A 14,954-nucleotide genomic window follows, 5' to 3' on the forward strand; every position below is an offset into this window, starting at 1 on the left:
GAATGGAGATTAACTAGAGAGGAGCCTAAGCTATCCTACTGAAATGATGGATACATTCTAAAATCAGCCGCTCAATTGGTTAAAACTATTAAAAATCACTGAATTGCAGGCTGGGGATTTAGCTCAGTGCTGCTGCCGCTTGCCTTGCAAGCGCAAGGTCCTGAGTTCGATTTCTGATACTGGGAAAAAAAAATCACTGAATTGTACACTTAAAAGAGGTGGATTTTGTGCACTGTAAATCATAGCTTAGTAAAGATTTTACAAGTCTATTTTATTTATTTAGCAGGGCTGAAGAATAGTACTGTATATAATTCAAATCTAAGTACAACAGCAGGTAACCCTTAGCCTAGAAGCTGTATTAGGAGCTGGACGGCCATAATCCTTGCAGAGGAATTCAAATTTGTATATTAAGAAACAACACCATTAAAGTGCCAGAAGAAAACTTAAAATAATCATGGAAAAGGTTAAATTCAGAAGCCACAAAAGGAATCACCAACAATGGGCAAAAGATGTAAACACCTTACAAGAGAAATATTGAGACAATAAACAACATTTAAAGACTATCTTGCACTTTCCTAATGATTAATAAAAAGGCCAACTGCAGCCAGTTAGTATTTTGTATCCATCAGACTTGCAAATGTTTTAGACACTAGGAATCGTTAAGAATGTAAATAGGCATCACCTTCCTCAAGGACTTAGAGTTTGTCAATAGCATTCTGACCCAGAACTGCCACACCCTGTAACTTACTCTATAAACTGTCTAGGAGCTCAAAGACAACACGGATGAGCTTTCTGGAGGTGGCAGAAAAACTGGGTATACACAAAATGCTCAGGAATAGATAGACTGGTCAGATAAAGAGCACGGTTGCAAATCTACACTACAGTTTTCATTATTTTTTTCTTCTGTAGTACTGGCAATTGACTCAGGGCCTTATTTTTTGAGACAGTCTTGACAAGTCACTGTGTTACCCTTTGCTTGAACTTGCAATCCTCTACCTCAGCCTCCCAGTGCTGGGGTTGCAGGCAGGCATCACTGTCTGGTTTAGCATTCTGGGTTTTCACGTGTGGTATTTTTATGTAAATGTATACTGAAATGAAAAAAGTGAGCTGTGATATTGTAAGGTTAAAAAAAGCCATCAAACACTATATATGTGAAACTTATTTGGAAGACAATACCAAACTGATAACAGTGATTAGCTCTGCAGGGTAGAACTATGGGGTTTTCACTTTCCATACTTTTGTAGATAGTTTTTTGTTCGTTTCTCCAATAAACATTATTTTTCTAATCAAAGGCTCTCCTTTGTATATGAAGGATGTTGACCAACAAAATCTATACTCTTCCTATTAGACTCAAGACCCAGGCAGAACTAATATACATTAATTTATTAAAGGGACAGAATAAAAAACAAAAACAAAAAATATGTGTCATGTGCTACCCCTCGAGCGAATGAGAAAAAACATCTGGGAAGAATAAATGTTTTGGATGATCAGGGGTTTTTGTTTAAACTACATTTGACTCAATGGCCTTCAAAGTTAAAAAAGTGAATACAAATCAGAAGCAAAAAGGAGTAAATGCAGCTGTAGGCACAAGACTAAAAAGAATGAACAAAGACAAACATGAGTTAGACAGAGGCTCAAGAGAGCTGTACACATTACTCCTTTGGTAAGACTCCCGTATCCCTAACTGAACTGTCTGCAGCACACGACTCCTCTTGGGCCAGACCCTGAGCTTGCTGGCAGTGGGATCAGATGAGAAGTGACTGACTTGGAAGAGCTGGGGCCCAGCCCCTGCTCTGCAGCACCGATCAATGACTAAGCACTGACTCCTTCCCTTCAATGAGGTTGTTAGTGGAGATAAGGTATGTCTGTAACTCTAAAGTTATTAGATTATGTGTTACAAGTGCACATGGTATTGCCTACTTTGTTGGATCTACACCACGGCACCTCTCCACCATTATTCTATATTTTAAAAGTTACATATGTATTTTCCAAATAGCTTAAACTCAGCACTGCAGTAAACATTCTTGTCCCAAGTCAAGCCTAACAAAGTGTCTTCCCTCCTGGAAATATGCTTATACTCTATAGCACATAGCTTAAATAACTCTTAAGTGTGCCTTTACAAAAGCACAGACTCGGAGGCCTGCTGGAGCCTAAAGATTAAATGCTTTAAAGATGAACAATTACCCTGTTTATATGATGCCAAGCACATGACTAGTGGACCCTTGACTTACAAACTACTTAGTTCCCAAGGGCTGGTTGTAAGTCAACACAGCTGAGGTGTGGATGTTTACCTGGGTACACACTATATAGGTAATAAGCCAATGAATCCTCCATTAACCTAATTAATCCAAATTGTTCATATGTCAGGCCAGTGATAACTTGAACTCACCATATTCTCTACCTATATTACCTGGAAGCCAAATGAGTAATGACTCTCATTACGTTATTTCCATGCATTTGATATAAAACACTGATAGTCTTGGGGACAACAGGAAGTGACTACTGGTAAGGTGAATCAATAAGTCAGTGGGGATTTAGTTCACTGGCACGGGGCCTGCCTCAGAGCACAAGGTCCTGAGTTTAATCCGTGATACTGGAGGAAAAAAAATACAAGTCAATTCCTTATTTTTTTTTAAATAAAAGGAAAATTTATAAGTATTAATTCATTTTTTCTACAAGAAACACTGAAGGTTTCCAACCTTAATTTCAAAATCCAACCAGCCACCTTCAAAGAGCAGTTCCACCTAAATGCATCAACTCCTGTTAAAGACTTTTGGCCTCTATAATCTAAACAGGAAAATGGCAAAAATAATGTAAATTGGGCTGGAGATTTAGCTCAGTGATTCTGCTGCCCGCCTCGCAAGCACAGGACCTGAGTTCGATCTCCAGTATCAAAGAAAAAAGAAAAAAGAAAAATTCACTTACTGGCATTTTTAGTGGTAACCTGGGGGGCAGATCAGAAATGAACTCTTCAAATCTGATGAGCTCATTAGCATGATGCAGTAGCGCTTCTGAGGCCTGGTTTTTATGGACCAAAATTATGTGGAAACCATGCCTGTGTCTCAGGTCACTAAGTTCCAATGCAAAATTGACATCAGCTGAAAGAAAATATACAGATCAACCCCATCTCCAAACATCAGAAACACTTCACAGCCCTAGGGACACCTCCTGAGAAGGAATGGCTGGCTTGTGTTCAAAATTGCTTTTCTCCCCTTATGTGAACAAAAACATATTTCCTATCAGAAGAATTTACACAGTAAGGAAATTTTACTACATACCTATATGGAATTCCAAGACATATGATACTTTTAGTACTAACAGGGAGCAGATATTTATATGTTGGGGAGACTCTAATTTGGAACTTACTCATGTTGAGATTTTAAAAGTTAATAATACCGGTTGGGTCCAGGGTAGAAAATCCCAAAACACCAAATTCACATTGTTTTTATTTTAAAATTACATTTTCTTTAATAAGAACTCAAGTCCCATGAGAAAGATACAAAACTTCACATGGGCTCAATTATTTTCCTCAACAATAAGCATCAGTATGTCCTATGTATGCAGCTTCTTTAAGGGTACACTCTGCTATCTCGTGTTTCTGACTTTCTGGCAGTCCCCACACAGTGAGGTTAGCTGAAATCAGCAGACGTCACTCACTTGATACAAGAACCACAGTGGCTGGAGCAGTGTGAGTGTTCGCAAACCTTCGGAGGCTCTGTCGGAGTTTATCATCAGCAGCATTCTTTGCAGTAGCATTGATGTGAGCAACGGTTACCTGCATTAATTTACAGTAAGAGTGAATGAGCAAAAGCTGATGTTAGAAAACTGCTACCTATTTTGCCCACATTTTAGTAATTCTTGAGAAAAGAAATTGCACAACTATTATTAGAAACGCAAAATAAATTAGGACTAGATCACAATGCTTCCAAACTTGGTCTTCCATATGAATTAACTGGGTATTATTATTCCACTCATCTGCTTTTGAGCTTCTTTTACCCTCATTTCAGAAAATAAGCAGAGCCAGGCATGGTGGTGCACACCTGTTAACCCAGCACTCAGGGGGCTGAGGCAGGAGGATTGTTAAGTTCAAGGTCAGACTGAACTACAGAGTGAGTTCAGTGCCAGCCCGGAGAGACAGTGTCTCAAAAAAAAAGTAGAGAAAACTAAAATTAAAAGTCATTAAATTTTTCCCTACTAGCTTTTGCCAATAATTTGGAGATGCTGGAAATCTGCATACAGCAGTATGATTAAGGTTTGATTTGTGGGTTGTACATTTGTCTTTGCTATTCATTGACTGTGGCTCCCAGGATCTAAGGCAGTACTGGTGAACCTACATACCACAGTGGCCTGTTTTTAATCACTGAAAACTCTAAAATATTTGCCACCACTGATTTAGGGTTAAGTGATGGATGACAGAGAGAGTAATCTCCAGTAGGAACCAAAACACTCAACTCCTGTTAAAACTTATCAGTCTCACATATGTAACAGTCTCCAAGGCAAAGATTTGAGAAGTACCTCAACCACATGTGATACACAATAGGACTTTAAAAAAATCTGTACATAAGTGTATAATTTCAGACAGCAATATAGAATGTCAATGGAATTACTTGCCTAAGAGTCAAAAGACCCGGATTCTAGCTTCAGAGCATGGACTTCAAACTCAGATTACCTGGATTTAAATCCTAGCCCTTTTACCTACTGGCCAGGTGATCTTAAAAATGTGGGCTCAAGGTCTTAGTTTCATTGTAAACTGAAAATAATAACTCCTAAGTGCCTGGCTTAGAGGAATTTTGACCAAAGAAGACAAAATGTATGTTACCATTATGCCAGTACAGCATGAAAGTACAGTGGACCCTAGACTTATGAAGTCAGTTCATTCTCAAACGATGGTTTTAACTCAAATTCATCAACTGAAGGCTCAAGCTCTTCTACATTTTACACAGCCTTCAAAGTCTCTTTCCTGTATACAGGCAGATCTCAGTGTTCTTAGAGAGACACTGGCCCAGGATTTCTCAGTTAACCCCACACAGGAAAGGATGTTGTAACCCATGTTGTTCATATATCAGGCTGGTTGTGTAATTCGAGGATCCACTGTGTAAGAAACATCACTGAAATACCAAACACTGGGTGTGGGACAGTGGCTTAATGGATAACGCGTCTATGGATCAGAAATATCAAACATTAAATGATTTCTGGTATTTTAGGAATAATCTTTTGCCAATTTCCTTTAAGCACCAATGCAATGGAGTCGTTAAAACTGGAACTAGGAAAACAAATCACATGTGCTTATGCTGTTACCATTGATTATAATTCTTAAATATATTTTTTTTACCTGGCAATTATTCAGTTCCTGAATAACTTCTTTGTTTTCTTTACTGATGTCACAAACACAGATGAACTCTGCTTCTCTGTGGCCTTTAAAAAACTTTTCACGGATTCTCTGTACAACAGTAGTGGCTGATCGACCAGACGGAACCGAGCAGTTTTCAATATCCCAAAAAACTCCAATCGGGGGTAGGTTTTCTAGTACCTGTCCAGCTAGTGCAACTTCTGGGGATCCTGGAGAAATTACACGTAGTGAAAAAGATGGCAAATTAAAACACAGTGATATGTAGGTAGCTAGTATTCTAAATTAAAACAAATCTACAGATCAAGGGACTCATGCCTGTAATAAATGTATTCGCAGCATGAGCCATTCTTATACTGAGTGATGCTTCTCTGAACACTAACAGTAACCAATGAGATGCTGGTACTCCGGGGCCTGATTTTCGTGTTCAGCTCATACCCGTTTCAATATGAAAAACACTGAGGAGGTGAACAAGATGAAGCCATTTCTGTTGATGATTTTATTTTTAACACTTCATTAACCATCTGATCAAACATTTAAAAAAGTTTTCAGACGTTAACTTATATTAAAAACTCTGGGGAAATGATCTTAACTGAGGATGCTTAGGTTTCCAAATACTATTTATAATCAGCTATTATCAAATTGCTCTAGATGCTAAATATTTCTAGGGAGGATACATCAAGTGTGTTTATGAACATAAGTTAACTCCAAGTCTCTCCAGCACATGATTTTGGTTTGTATTAAAAAGATTTTTTCCAAGAGATGGAAGGGGAGACTTACACGTTATAGCTCACATACAGCTTTAGAACCACAAGGAATCTTTTAAATGCAATGTTAGTACTAACGAAAACACTTAAAAATGCCCATTTTATGCCATACTGTCATTTACCAAATTTTGAAGCAGCTTTGCTCAGACTGGTAGCCAACAACAACGCAGTGTCCTTCCCTGTTCCTTTAGTTCCGCAGCCATTACACAGAGGGATAGCAAGAGGTGCAGGTTGAGTATTTGGAGGTGGTATATTTGGCCAGACCTTAGCAGCATCAATTATACTATTTCTTGCCGGCTGTTTAAAAAATTTTTAAAGATGGTTTCAGATTCATCATTCCAGAACCTAGAGTGATATACAACACTGAAAACATTCTCAGTGTTTCACCTTCTCCATGCTAACCTCTGATAAAATGTATTTTCAAATAATCTTCCAAGAACCATTAGTTATCAATTCATAACTTCAAGAAAGGACTTCAGATATTCACATGCCTGGACCTTTACATCCTAGCGTGAGCCTGCTACCACAGAGACCTCACAAACTTTACATAAAGGGTAGCAAAGTTTTCACTTGAACATGGGTGTGAGTGAGATCAAAGACAGTATGATTATCAGTTGTGCTCTTGCTTCTGGAGATAAGACAAAATAGAGGCTTTGCCAAACTAAATTCATATATGTAGGAAATACATTTATTGTAACCAGAAGCTCCAAAAACATAAGCTATATAAATATTTACTATGTACTTCCTTGAATTGTTTCTGCCCTTTGCTTCCTTTAGGAAAAGCAGAAGTTATTAAGCAGGCAAGATTTACGCCACAAAAGAACCCTCAACCCCATGCCCAACAAAGACTTTTCAAGACAAATCACTCAGTCATTCCTCAAAGCTCAGCTGCACCCAACATAAAAAATAAAGATACACACCTTGTTTAGACAGTCTTCGCAGTAAAGTGAGCCCTTTAAACAAACCGGAGGTACCACATTTAGGTGCAAAGAGTTGGTGCACAAGTGAGGCATTAGCTCCGACTGTGAAATGTGCTCTTCCAAATGCCCTGGAGCCCCACTTGTGAAATCAGAACAGGGGAAATAGCCAGTGGAGGTGCAGCCCTGGAGAGCTGGAAACTGATGCAGCTTGTGCACGTTACTGCGACATGAATGGAAATGGAGTTTTCCACAACAGGACAGGTGTTTGCAAGAAGATACATTATTCTCTAGACACATGCTGGGGAAGTCACTTGCAATGCCTGCCAAACTGTTTCTAGCTGAGGCATTCTGGAGTGAAGATGCAGACTGGAAAGCAAACCCTGACCCTACCTGACACGTGACCGTCCTGGTGCTTTGTGAGTCTAAGAGTGTACCTGGGTGAATCAAGCTACCTCCACTACTGCCACCACCACCACCAAAATGCAATGGTGAAGTGGAGGGTTCATTAGGGCAATGGGCACAGCAGCTTACTTTGGGGACAGCTGAAAGCTGTATTTTAGGTTGCTGAAGAGAATGAATATCAGGCAGTGGGACTGCTGGAAAAAGTTTAGAGCCAGCATGAAGGGGAGATGGTACATCCTTTAATTCCACAGCAACTTTCTTGCTCTCCATGTACTCTTTCTGAGAAAAGAAAATCAAACACAAGTCAATTTTAAGAGGATGGGGATTTTTGCTTTCTAATACACTACTGCACTCAAAAGAGTGTTCAATTCTATTTACATCATCCCAAAAATGGAAGAACAGCTAGCTAAAACCAGAGGAATTCTTCAGAGAGGTCTGCAGAAGTACGCACAGAAATGCACAACTAAAGTTAAGACTATGTTGGCCGGGTGTGGTAGCACATACCTATAATCCCAGCACTAGGGAGGCTGAGGCAGGAGGATTGCTCTGAGTTCCAGGCCAGCCTGGGCTACATAGTGAGTTCCAGATCAGCCTCAACTACAGAGTGAGACCCTGTCACACACACAAAAAAGTTAACACTATGTTCTTCCTGAATCTTAAAAAGAATGGGTTAGAGGGTCTGTGTGCAACTTTAGTAAACCACATTAACCATCTGTGCCTTAGTGATCTCCCCTTCATAAATTCCCTTGACAAAATGGGTAGTGTGAGCCGGGCATAGTGGTGTACACCTGTAATCCCAGCACCTTGGAAGGCTGAGGCAGGAAGATCACAAGTCCCAGTCCAGCCTGGGCAACTTAGTAAGACCCTGTTTTTAAAAAAGAAAAGAAAAAGGGCTAGGGATATAATTCCGGCCCTGGGTTCAACCCTTAATCTCTCTCTCTCTCACTCACTCACACACACACACAAAAGCAGTATGAAAACACCACAAACAGCATTCAGATGGTTACAGGCAAGTAATTTACTTTTACTTAATAGTTCCTGCAGTCAGTACATAAGGGATTTTAGTAGGGCTTCCTAAAGGAGAAGATTCCAAACATTCATAAGATCAGCCATCTACCCAAATGGCACAGGCATGATGCTGATACAACTTAGGAAATACTGGGATATCATGACCTAAAACCATAATGACAATTACGGTCATATATATGGTCAACATAGCCAGTGCAAAGAATCAGAGTAATCAGAAAACCATCTGGGAATGAGGTACAAGACAGTTTGCTACACAACTCTAACACAGGCACAGCAGGACAGTGCATCACAAAGATGATAGGCATGGCTCCTAAAAAGGAATTTCACTAACTAATATCCTTTATGGGCTGACTACAGAACTCTTAGGACAAAGAGGAAGTCCTCAAATGGTGACTGAGATGTTCATCCCTCAAAGCGCAAGAGTCCACCTGGCTGTTATCATTTCATGCCTTTTGCTGTAATTCTACATTATCTGGAAGAAATCTGCATTTTCAGTTAAGACTTTCCTTAAAGAAAAAGTATTAGCAATGGGCCGACAAGCAATAAGCAGTGTGCTTTACTCTATGGTTATTACACTTCAGACTGGAAATTCATACACTGGCCTTCCGATTTACTCAGACCAGGCTGTCATGGGCAACATTACTGTAAGCTGGTCACCTGAACCTACTCCATTATGTTTCAAGACCTATAAAGTTGAGAGTCCAAATATGAACTCAGTGACTCCATGAGAACCAAATTCTACATCCCACCCAAGAAGTCCTGTCTGAGATGCCAACCTTTCCTGTCCTCTGTCCCTAAAGTAAAACCCTTCTGAATTGACCCAAATTATTGCATGCTTTGCAACAAACAAAACTATACAGTAAAAACCTGCATAGTAAGAATCTAGAGGGAAGAGAAAATTAAATTTAATTTTAAGTTTCATTTGGATCCCAAATACAACAACAACAAAAAAACAGTGGTAACCCGAGGACATGAAACAGAAACATGTTTAACTGAGACAAATCAAGTGCAGTGGCATTCCCTGTGATCCTAGATACCTGGGAGGCTGGGGAAAGGGGACTGCAAGTTTGAGGCCAGCCTGGCAGCTTAGGTTCTTTCTCAAATTAAAATTTAAAGGGCTGAGGATTTAGCTCAGGGGTTCTAGCGCCTGCCTCACAAGCACAAGGTCCCAAGTTTGATCTCCGGTATCAATAAATGAATGAATGAATGAAGGAGTGAATGGACTGGGGATGTAGCTCAGGGCTAGAATGCTTGCCTACCAGGCCAAGGCCCTAGGTTCCATCCCAAATACCAAATTTATAAAAAAGTTTTTGAAAAAACGTCAAAAACAGTAGGAAAAGATAAAGAAAGCAAGGGACTGGGGATATAGTTCAGTGGAACAACGTGCATTTAACAAGTGCAATTCTGAGTTAGATCCCCAGCACTATACACACACAAAAATAAGAAATAAGATATATTTAAATACTCAAGAGAAATCTTGAACAAAAAAGATTATCAACAAGATTTTGCCCATCTTTCCTAGTTTACAAGACCCACAGCTAAAAAGGCTCTAGTAAAATAAATTTTATTTTGCATTTTACCCTGATTTTACGACATAATGTTTGGAATTTGGGACCTAAATAGGAAACAACTATTAATTTTCTGAAATTTTAACATTAAATATTTAAAACACTCACTGTCACTCAGAGTGGAATGTACGAGTTAAAAAAATTATGTTCTCATTGTGTCAGGAATCATAATAATGTGTTATAAGGCACAAGGCAATCAGGATATACAGGAAAACCTGGCAGAGACTCCAGGTAGAGAGACTAACTCCCACATCTAATGAGCCTCTCATCAATTCACAGAAGAAGGCGTCTGCTGTGTTCCTGCACATAGTTACCGTTTGGGGGCTAAGTGGCAATGTCTGTTCAGGACGAGAAAAGCAATTAGAGAATTTCCAAAGCCATGGCTTAGCATCGTTATCTTGTTGAAGCCATCCAAGCGTTCTACTGCAGGAATTCTCAGTTCCGTTTCCTTCCATCATACCGCCATACAAAGTGGTTCAACATTCTTTCATCTTCCTTTTCTTTCATTCTTCCACCCTGTTAAGAAGTGAGATTTTAACATTATATTCTTTGCATAATATTGCAAATTTCATGATATATTAAAATTGGAAACTACAACTGTATGTAGAGAACAATGATTTCCAACAATTTAAATCTTAGAGAATAAAAGAAGAATGGATAGCAGGGCATATTATAGGTCACTAAAATTTGATAAACTTGGCTGATTCTGTTTGTGCTTAAAATCTAACAATAATCTGATTTTTTAAAAAATCTATAATTAGGGCCGGTGATTTAGCTCAGTGGTTCTGTCATCTGCCTTGCAAGCATAAGGCCCCAAGTTCGATCCCCAGTACCACCAGAAAAAAAACAAAAAAAGTACAATCTACTATTTCTTACATTCCATAGCTCTTCAAAAAAGAATGAATTCTGGATGAATTTTCTTTTTTACACATAGCCATGCCTGAAAGAAATAGCCAATTTTGGGCACCTGCATATCTCTGAGTGACATTTCATTTGACTAGAGTCAACTTTGGCCTTAAGCAGACTTTTTCTATTACTTTTCCTTTAATTCTTCTAAGCTATCTCTCTCTAAAGAGTCTGATAAGGAGATTCAACAAGTTAACAGAAGAGTGTTAACTGATCTTAGTAAAAGAACAGCCACCATATCAACCTCTCCCACTGTGTTTGATACAAACATGGAGGAAGTTCAAAGTAAATAGCTTCTGTGGACTTTGGGTTCTGCCCTGCCAGTGAACAAATCAAACCACTATCTTAGTTTACTTATAATGAAAGTGCAATATAATACACCACCAAAATCCAAAAACCAGAAATTACCAATGTGCTATACCTACTCCAATGTAACAACACATCTTACAAGTCTTAAACAGTGCAATAAAAGCAGATCAAACCAATCTACACCCACTGGGAAGAAAGCAGGTGCCCAATGGTGAGTACAACTAAACCTCATTTCCAAATCCTCATCACATTATCCCAACACTTACTTCTTACCTTCAGTGGCTATTTTCAGGTAATTAATGTCATTATCAAAAATTTCATATGAGCATACAGAAAATAACTTTTAGTTTCTCTTGGATATGATGCTCAAGAGATTTTAACAACTGCATGGCAAGGGGAGGGGAGGGGAGAAATTTTTACTGTTTAACTTGCAGGAGAACTGATTATAAAAAGCAGAAGTAAACAAGCCAAAGCCAGCACACTGCTTATATTTAAATGGTCTATGAAATGAGGATGTATTTTATATTTTTTAATGCCTAAAATAAAAAAAATGAATTAAATTCAAAGTTTAGTGTCTATAAAGTTTTATGGGGGGGCCAGGGATTTAGCTCAGTGGTTCCACCGCCTGCCTTACAAGCGCAAGTTCTCGAGTTCGATCCCTGGTACCCTCCAAAAAAAGTTTTATGGGGAAACAGCCACACTCATTCTTTTAAATACTGTCTCTGGCTACTTTTGCACAACTGGAGAGGTGAGTCTTGGTAACAGAGACTGGCCACAAAGCCTAAAATATTCACTAAGTGGCTCATTTTCTGAAGCTAGAAAACTTTACAAACTTTGTTTCCAGGTTGGGCTGTAGCTCAGTAGCAGAGCTCTTGCGCATGAGCACAGCCTTGGGTTCAATTCCCCACACACACACACACACACACACACACACACACACACACCATCCCCCAAAACAAAAGTTAGTTTGCTCCTCTGTAAAATGTAGCTGAAATGTCACCATTTAATTCAGATCATTAAAGAGAAAGAATTAGATAAATGCATGCCACTCTTTTCACTGCTGTATCTTGTGCCAAGCATAGGGTTGAAAGAGAGCATTAACAAAGTATGCCATTTACTTAGACACAATTGGGAGAGGTTAATGCTGAAATAGAATCAACTGCCACCCCTAATATTGAATTATGATACTTGTTTTTACAGGTCTTTTGTGGCCCAACAAGCCCCTCTCTAAATGTTAAGAATTTGTGATGTTCACAGTATACACAACCTCCACGTACTTTCCCAAACCTCTCCAAAGCCAATTCTTGAAAGAGAAGTCATGTTTATAGTATAACTGCTTGCACAGTATTTTAATTTAGCCTTGTTTCCTTATCCAGCAAATATTTACTTAGTATCTTGGCAAGCCTATCCTTAGCACAGGAATATCAAGCCTACAATCCTAGCACCTTGGGAGGCTGAGACAGGAGGATCCAATTTGAGCCCAGCCTGGGCAACTCAGAAATTTAGTCAGAACTCATCTCAAATAATAATACAGTAGTGTGGTGCCGCTGCCTGCCTCGAAGTGCAAGGTCCCAAGTTCGATCCCCAATACAAAATAATAATAATACAGTAGTAGTACTACTGTCACATCTGGTAGGTTGGGGGTCACCAGTCCATCCTCAAATCTCTCTGGGTTTTTCACTCTCTCTGATGTAGAAATAGGAAGAGGAATCAGAAGATGTTACAAAGCAAAGGTAAAGATGATTTGCAGAAGGAAGTAATATAAAGCTAATCCAAGTAGAGGCCCCAGAGCTGGGTAACTGCTGAATCTGGGGCAGTGGTCCTGCCTTATGGGGTAGGGATCTGGGGACCCCCACCTCTGAGGCTGACTTCACCTGATTGGGTGGTCAGCTTGTTGCTAGGGATTTCTTTTGTGGACTAATACGGGAACAGGCAGGTAGGGCAACCTATTCAAGAAGGAAAAAGGGTAGACACTATTGCCTGCACAGATGCAGACGCAAAACCGCAGACTGCCTGCTTTAGGAGTTAAAACCACAGATCTGCCTACTGTTCACAGTCGCACTATCATAGAGGCTGCTTTTCTCCTAAGGTTTCCATCTTTCCCTACAGAAACAACAGCAACATCGACAATAGGACTGGGGATGTATTTTGGCTCAAAGGCCCTAAATATACAAGTCCAGTACTATACAAGTTCAATCTCCAGTACTACAAAACCAAAAAAAGTAGAGGCAATAGGATTCACTTATGTAACTTTTTTCTCAATTCAGTGAAGTGGGAAGAAATTAGTCACAGGCTACAGAAGGGGAAAAAGAAGTTTTGTAGCTAGCCAAAGATCACACAATTACTGCAGAAAGGTGGCAAAACTAGGCGTGTGCATCACCTCTTTTACAATTAAGTGCCTCCAAAACTGCTCAATACAAGCAAATAAATAAAAATAAAAACATGTTAGCAGCCTACACACTGAAATTTTCCCAAGTATTCCTGAGAATAAATATCTTCAGAAAGCCAAAGCAAGCTCTGTTTGAGTGGGAGTCTCCCTTCTGCCAATCTCCGGTGTCTCAGCAACTCATACAGGGGCTGAGAGCACGGGCTATGACGTCACACCGCCTGCATTTCATTCCCCACTGCTACCCCTTCCTATTTGCGAAGCTTTGGGCAACTCACAACCTCTCTGAGCCTCGGATCCTCTTAGGAGGGTCTGCTAGTAACAGAAAGCCTGTTGGAGATCGGTTTGAATACTTGTGATAATCTACCAAAAGGCTTTTCCTTGGCACTCAATCTAGTCCTGAACTCCCACCCCACTTCACCCCGTTACCGGTTTCCCCCTCTCTCACAGCTCTTTCATATAAAATGCTCTTTTTATTTGCTTGCTACTTTCTTTCTCTCCCATTAAAACGTAAGTTCTACGGCCGCAGGAACTGTTTTCTTATTCACTAGTGATACACCCTGCACCAGCACAGTGCCTGGCATATATCAATAGATAACTTCTGAACGAATGAACAAAGCTCAAGAAATGTTAAAGACTGTTTAGTTTCAATTTCTCTGTGGGCAAAACAGAAAAATATCACTCAGATATGCTAGAAGTCCAAAAGATATAAAGGTAACCGGAAAACTGTCAAAGGTGCTTGAGAAATTCTCTAGGTTGTATCACACGACATTACAATTAGTAGGGGGAGTGTCTGAAACCCCAACGCTACATCCGAGGGGCTGTAGAAAGGCCAAGCAGAACGCAAAACAATCAAGAAGGGTGCAAAAACACTCGCCCCGAGCGTTTTTTCTGCACTTTCCAACTTCGCTCCTCCTTCTGGGAAGGCTGAGACACCTGCAGGGCCAAACAGAGCGCGAAGACAGGTGCGGGCTGGGAGCCAGAGAGCAGGGAGCCAAAAACCCAAAAGCAAAACAGTGGCGCGATAGTTACAGCAGTGAGGCTCCTTGAAAGGGAGAGAGACTTACCCTCTGGGGCGGGGGTCCCAGTTCTTGCCCTTGGACTAGGCAACCCCCCTCAGCCCACCAGCAAGAAGTGGGGGAAGGGGGGCCACTGTCCCCCTCCCAGCTCCGGTGGCTACAGAGCAGTGGGCCCGTCAGAGGCTAGTCCCAGGGCTAAAAGGAAACTCACCTCAGCCGACCGTTTCACCTCGGTTCACATTCCGGCCCCGCCGCCTTCCCCCCCGCCCCCCCAGGCCCTTTGTTTTGATTCCCGACTCCG

The 14,954-nt window shown here is 40.3% G+C and overlaps 1 protein-coding gene across 8 annotated transcripts in view; it reads right to left on the reverse strand.

Annotated features, from left to right (window-relative positions):
• Nucleotides 1-14,948, reverse strand: part of Marf1 (meiosis regulator and mRNA stability factor 1) — a 42,754-nt gene extending 27,806 nt beyond the window's left edge. For 6 of the 8 annotated variants that reach the window (XM_019205506.1, XM_019205505.1, XM_010610784.1 and 3 more), the window contains exons 1-7: nucleotides 14,865-14,948; nucleotides 10,348-10,549; nucleotides 7,035-7,715; nucleotides 6,237-6,411; nucleotides 5,333-5,559; nucleotides 3,658-3,775; nucleotides 2,926-3,098 (exon numbers count right to left, since the gene is read on the reverse strand). In XM_019205506.1, coding sequence (XP_019061051.1) covers nucleotides 2,926-3,098; nucleotides 3,658-3,775; nucleotides 5,333-5,559; nucleotides 6,237-6,411; nucleotides 7,035-7,715; nucleotides 10,348-10,491 — 1,518 coding nt within the window. In that variant the 5' untranslated portion in view covers nucleotides 10,492-10,549; nucleotides 14,865-14,948. Of the gene's footprint in view, nucleotides 1-2,925; nucleotides 3,099-3,657; nucleotides 3,776-5,332; nucleotides 5,560-6,236; nucleotides 6,412-7,034; nucleotides 7,716-10,347; nucleotides 10,550-14,864 lie in introns of those variants that run through there. The other 2 variants (XM_010610787.1, XM_010610785.2) reach the window with 2 other exon arrangements.
• Between the last annotated feature and the right edge of the window lie 6 nt (nucleotides 14,949-14,954).

The sequence above is a fragment of the Fukomys damarensis genome, unplaced genomic scaffold (genome assembly GCF_012274545.1).
Source record: "Fukomys damarensis isolate Sample0158 unplaced genomic scaffold, DMR_v1.0_HiC HiC_scaffold_34, whole genome shotgun sequence".
NCBI lineage: Eukaryota > Metazoa > Chordata > Mammalia > Rodentia > Bathyergidae > Fukomys > Fukomys damarensis.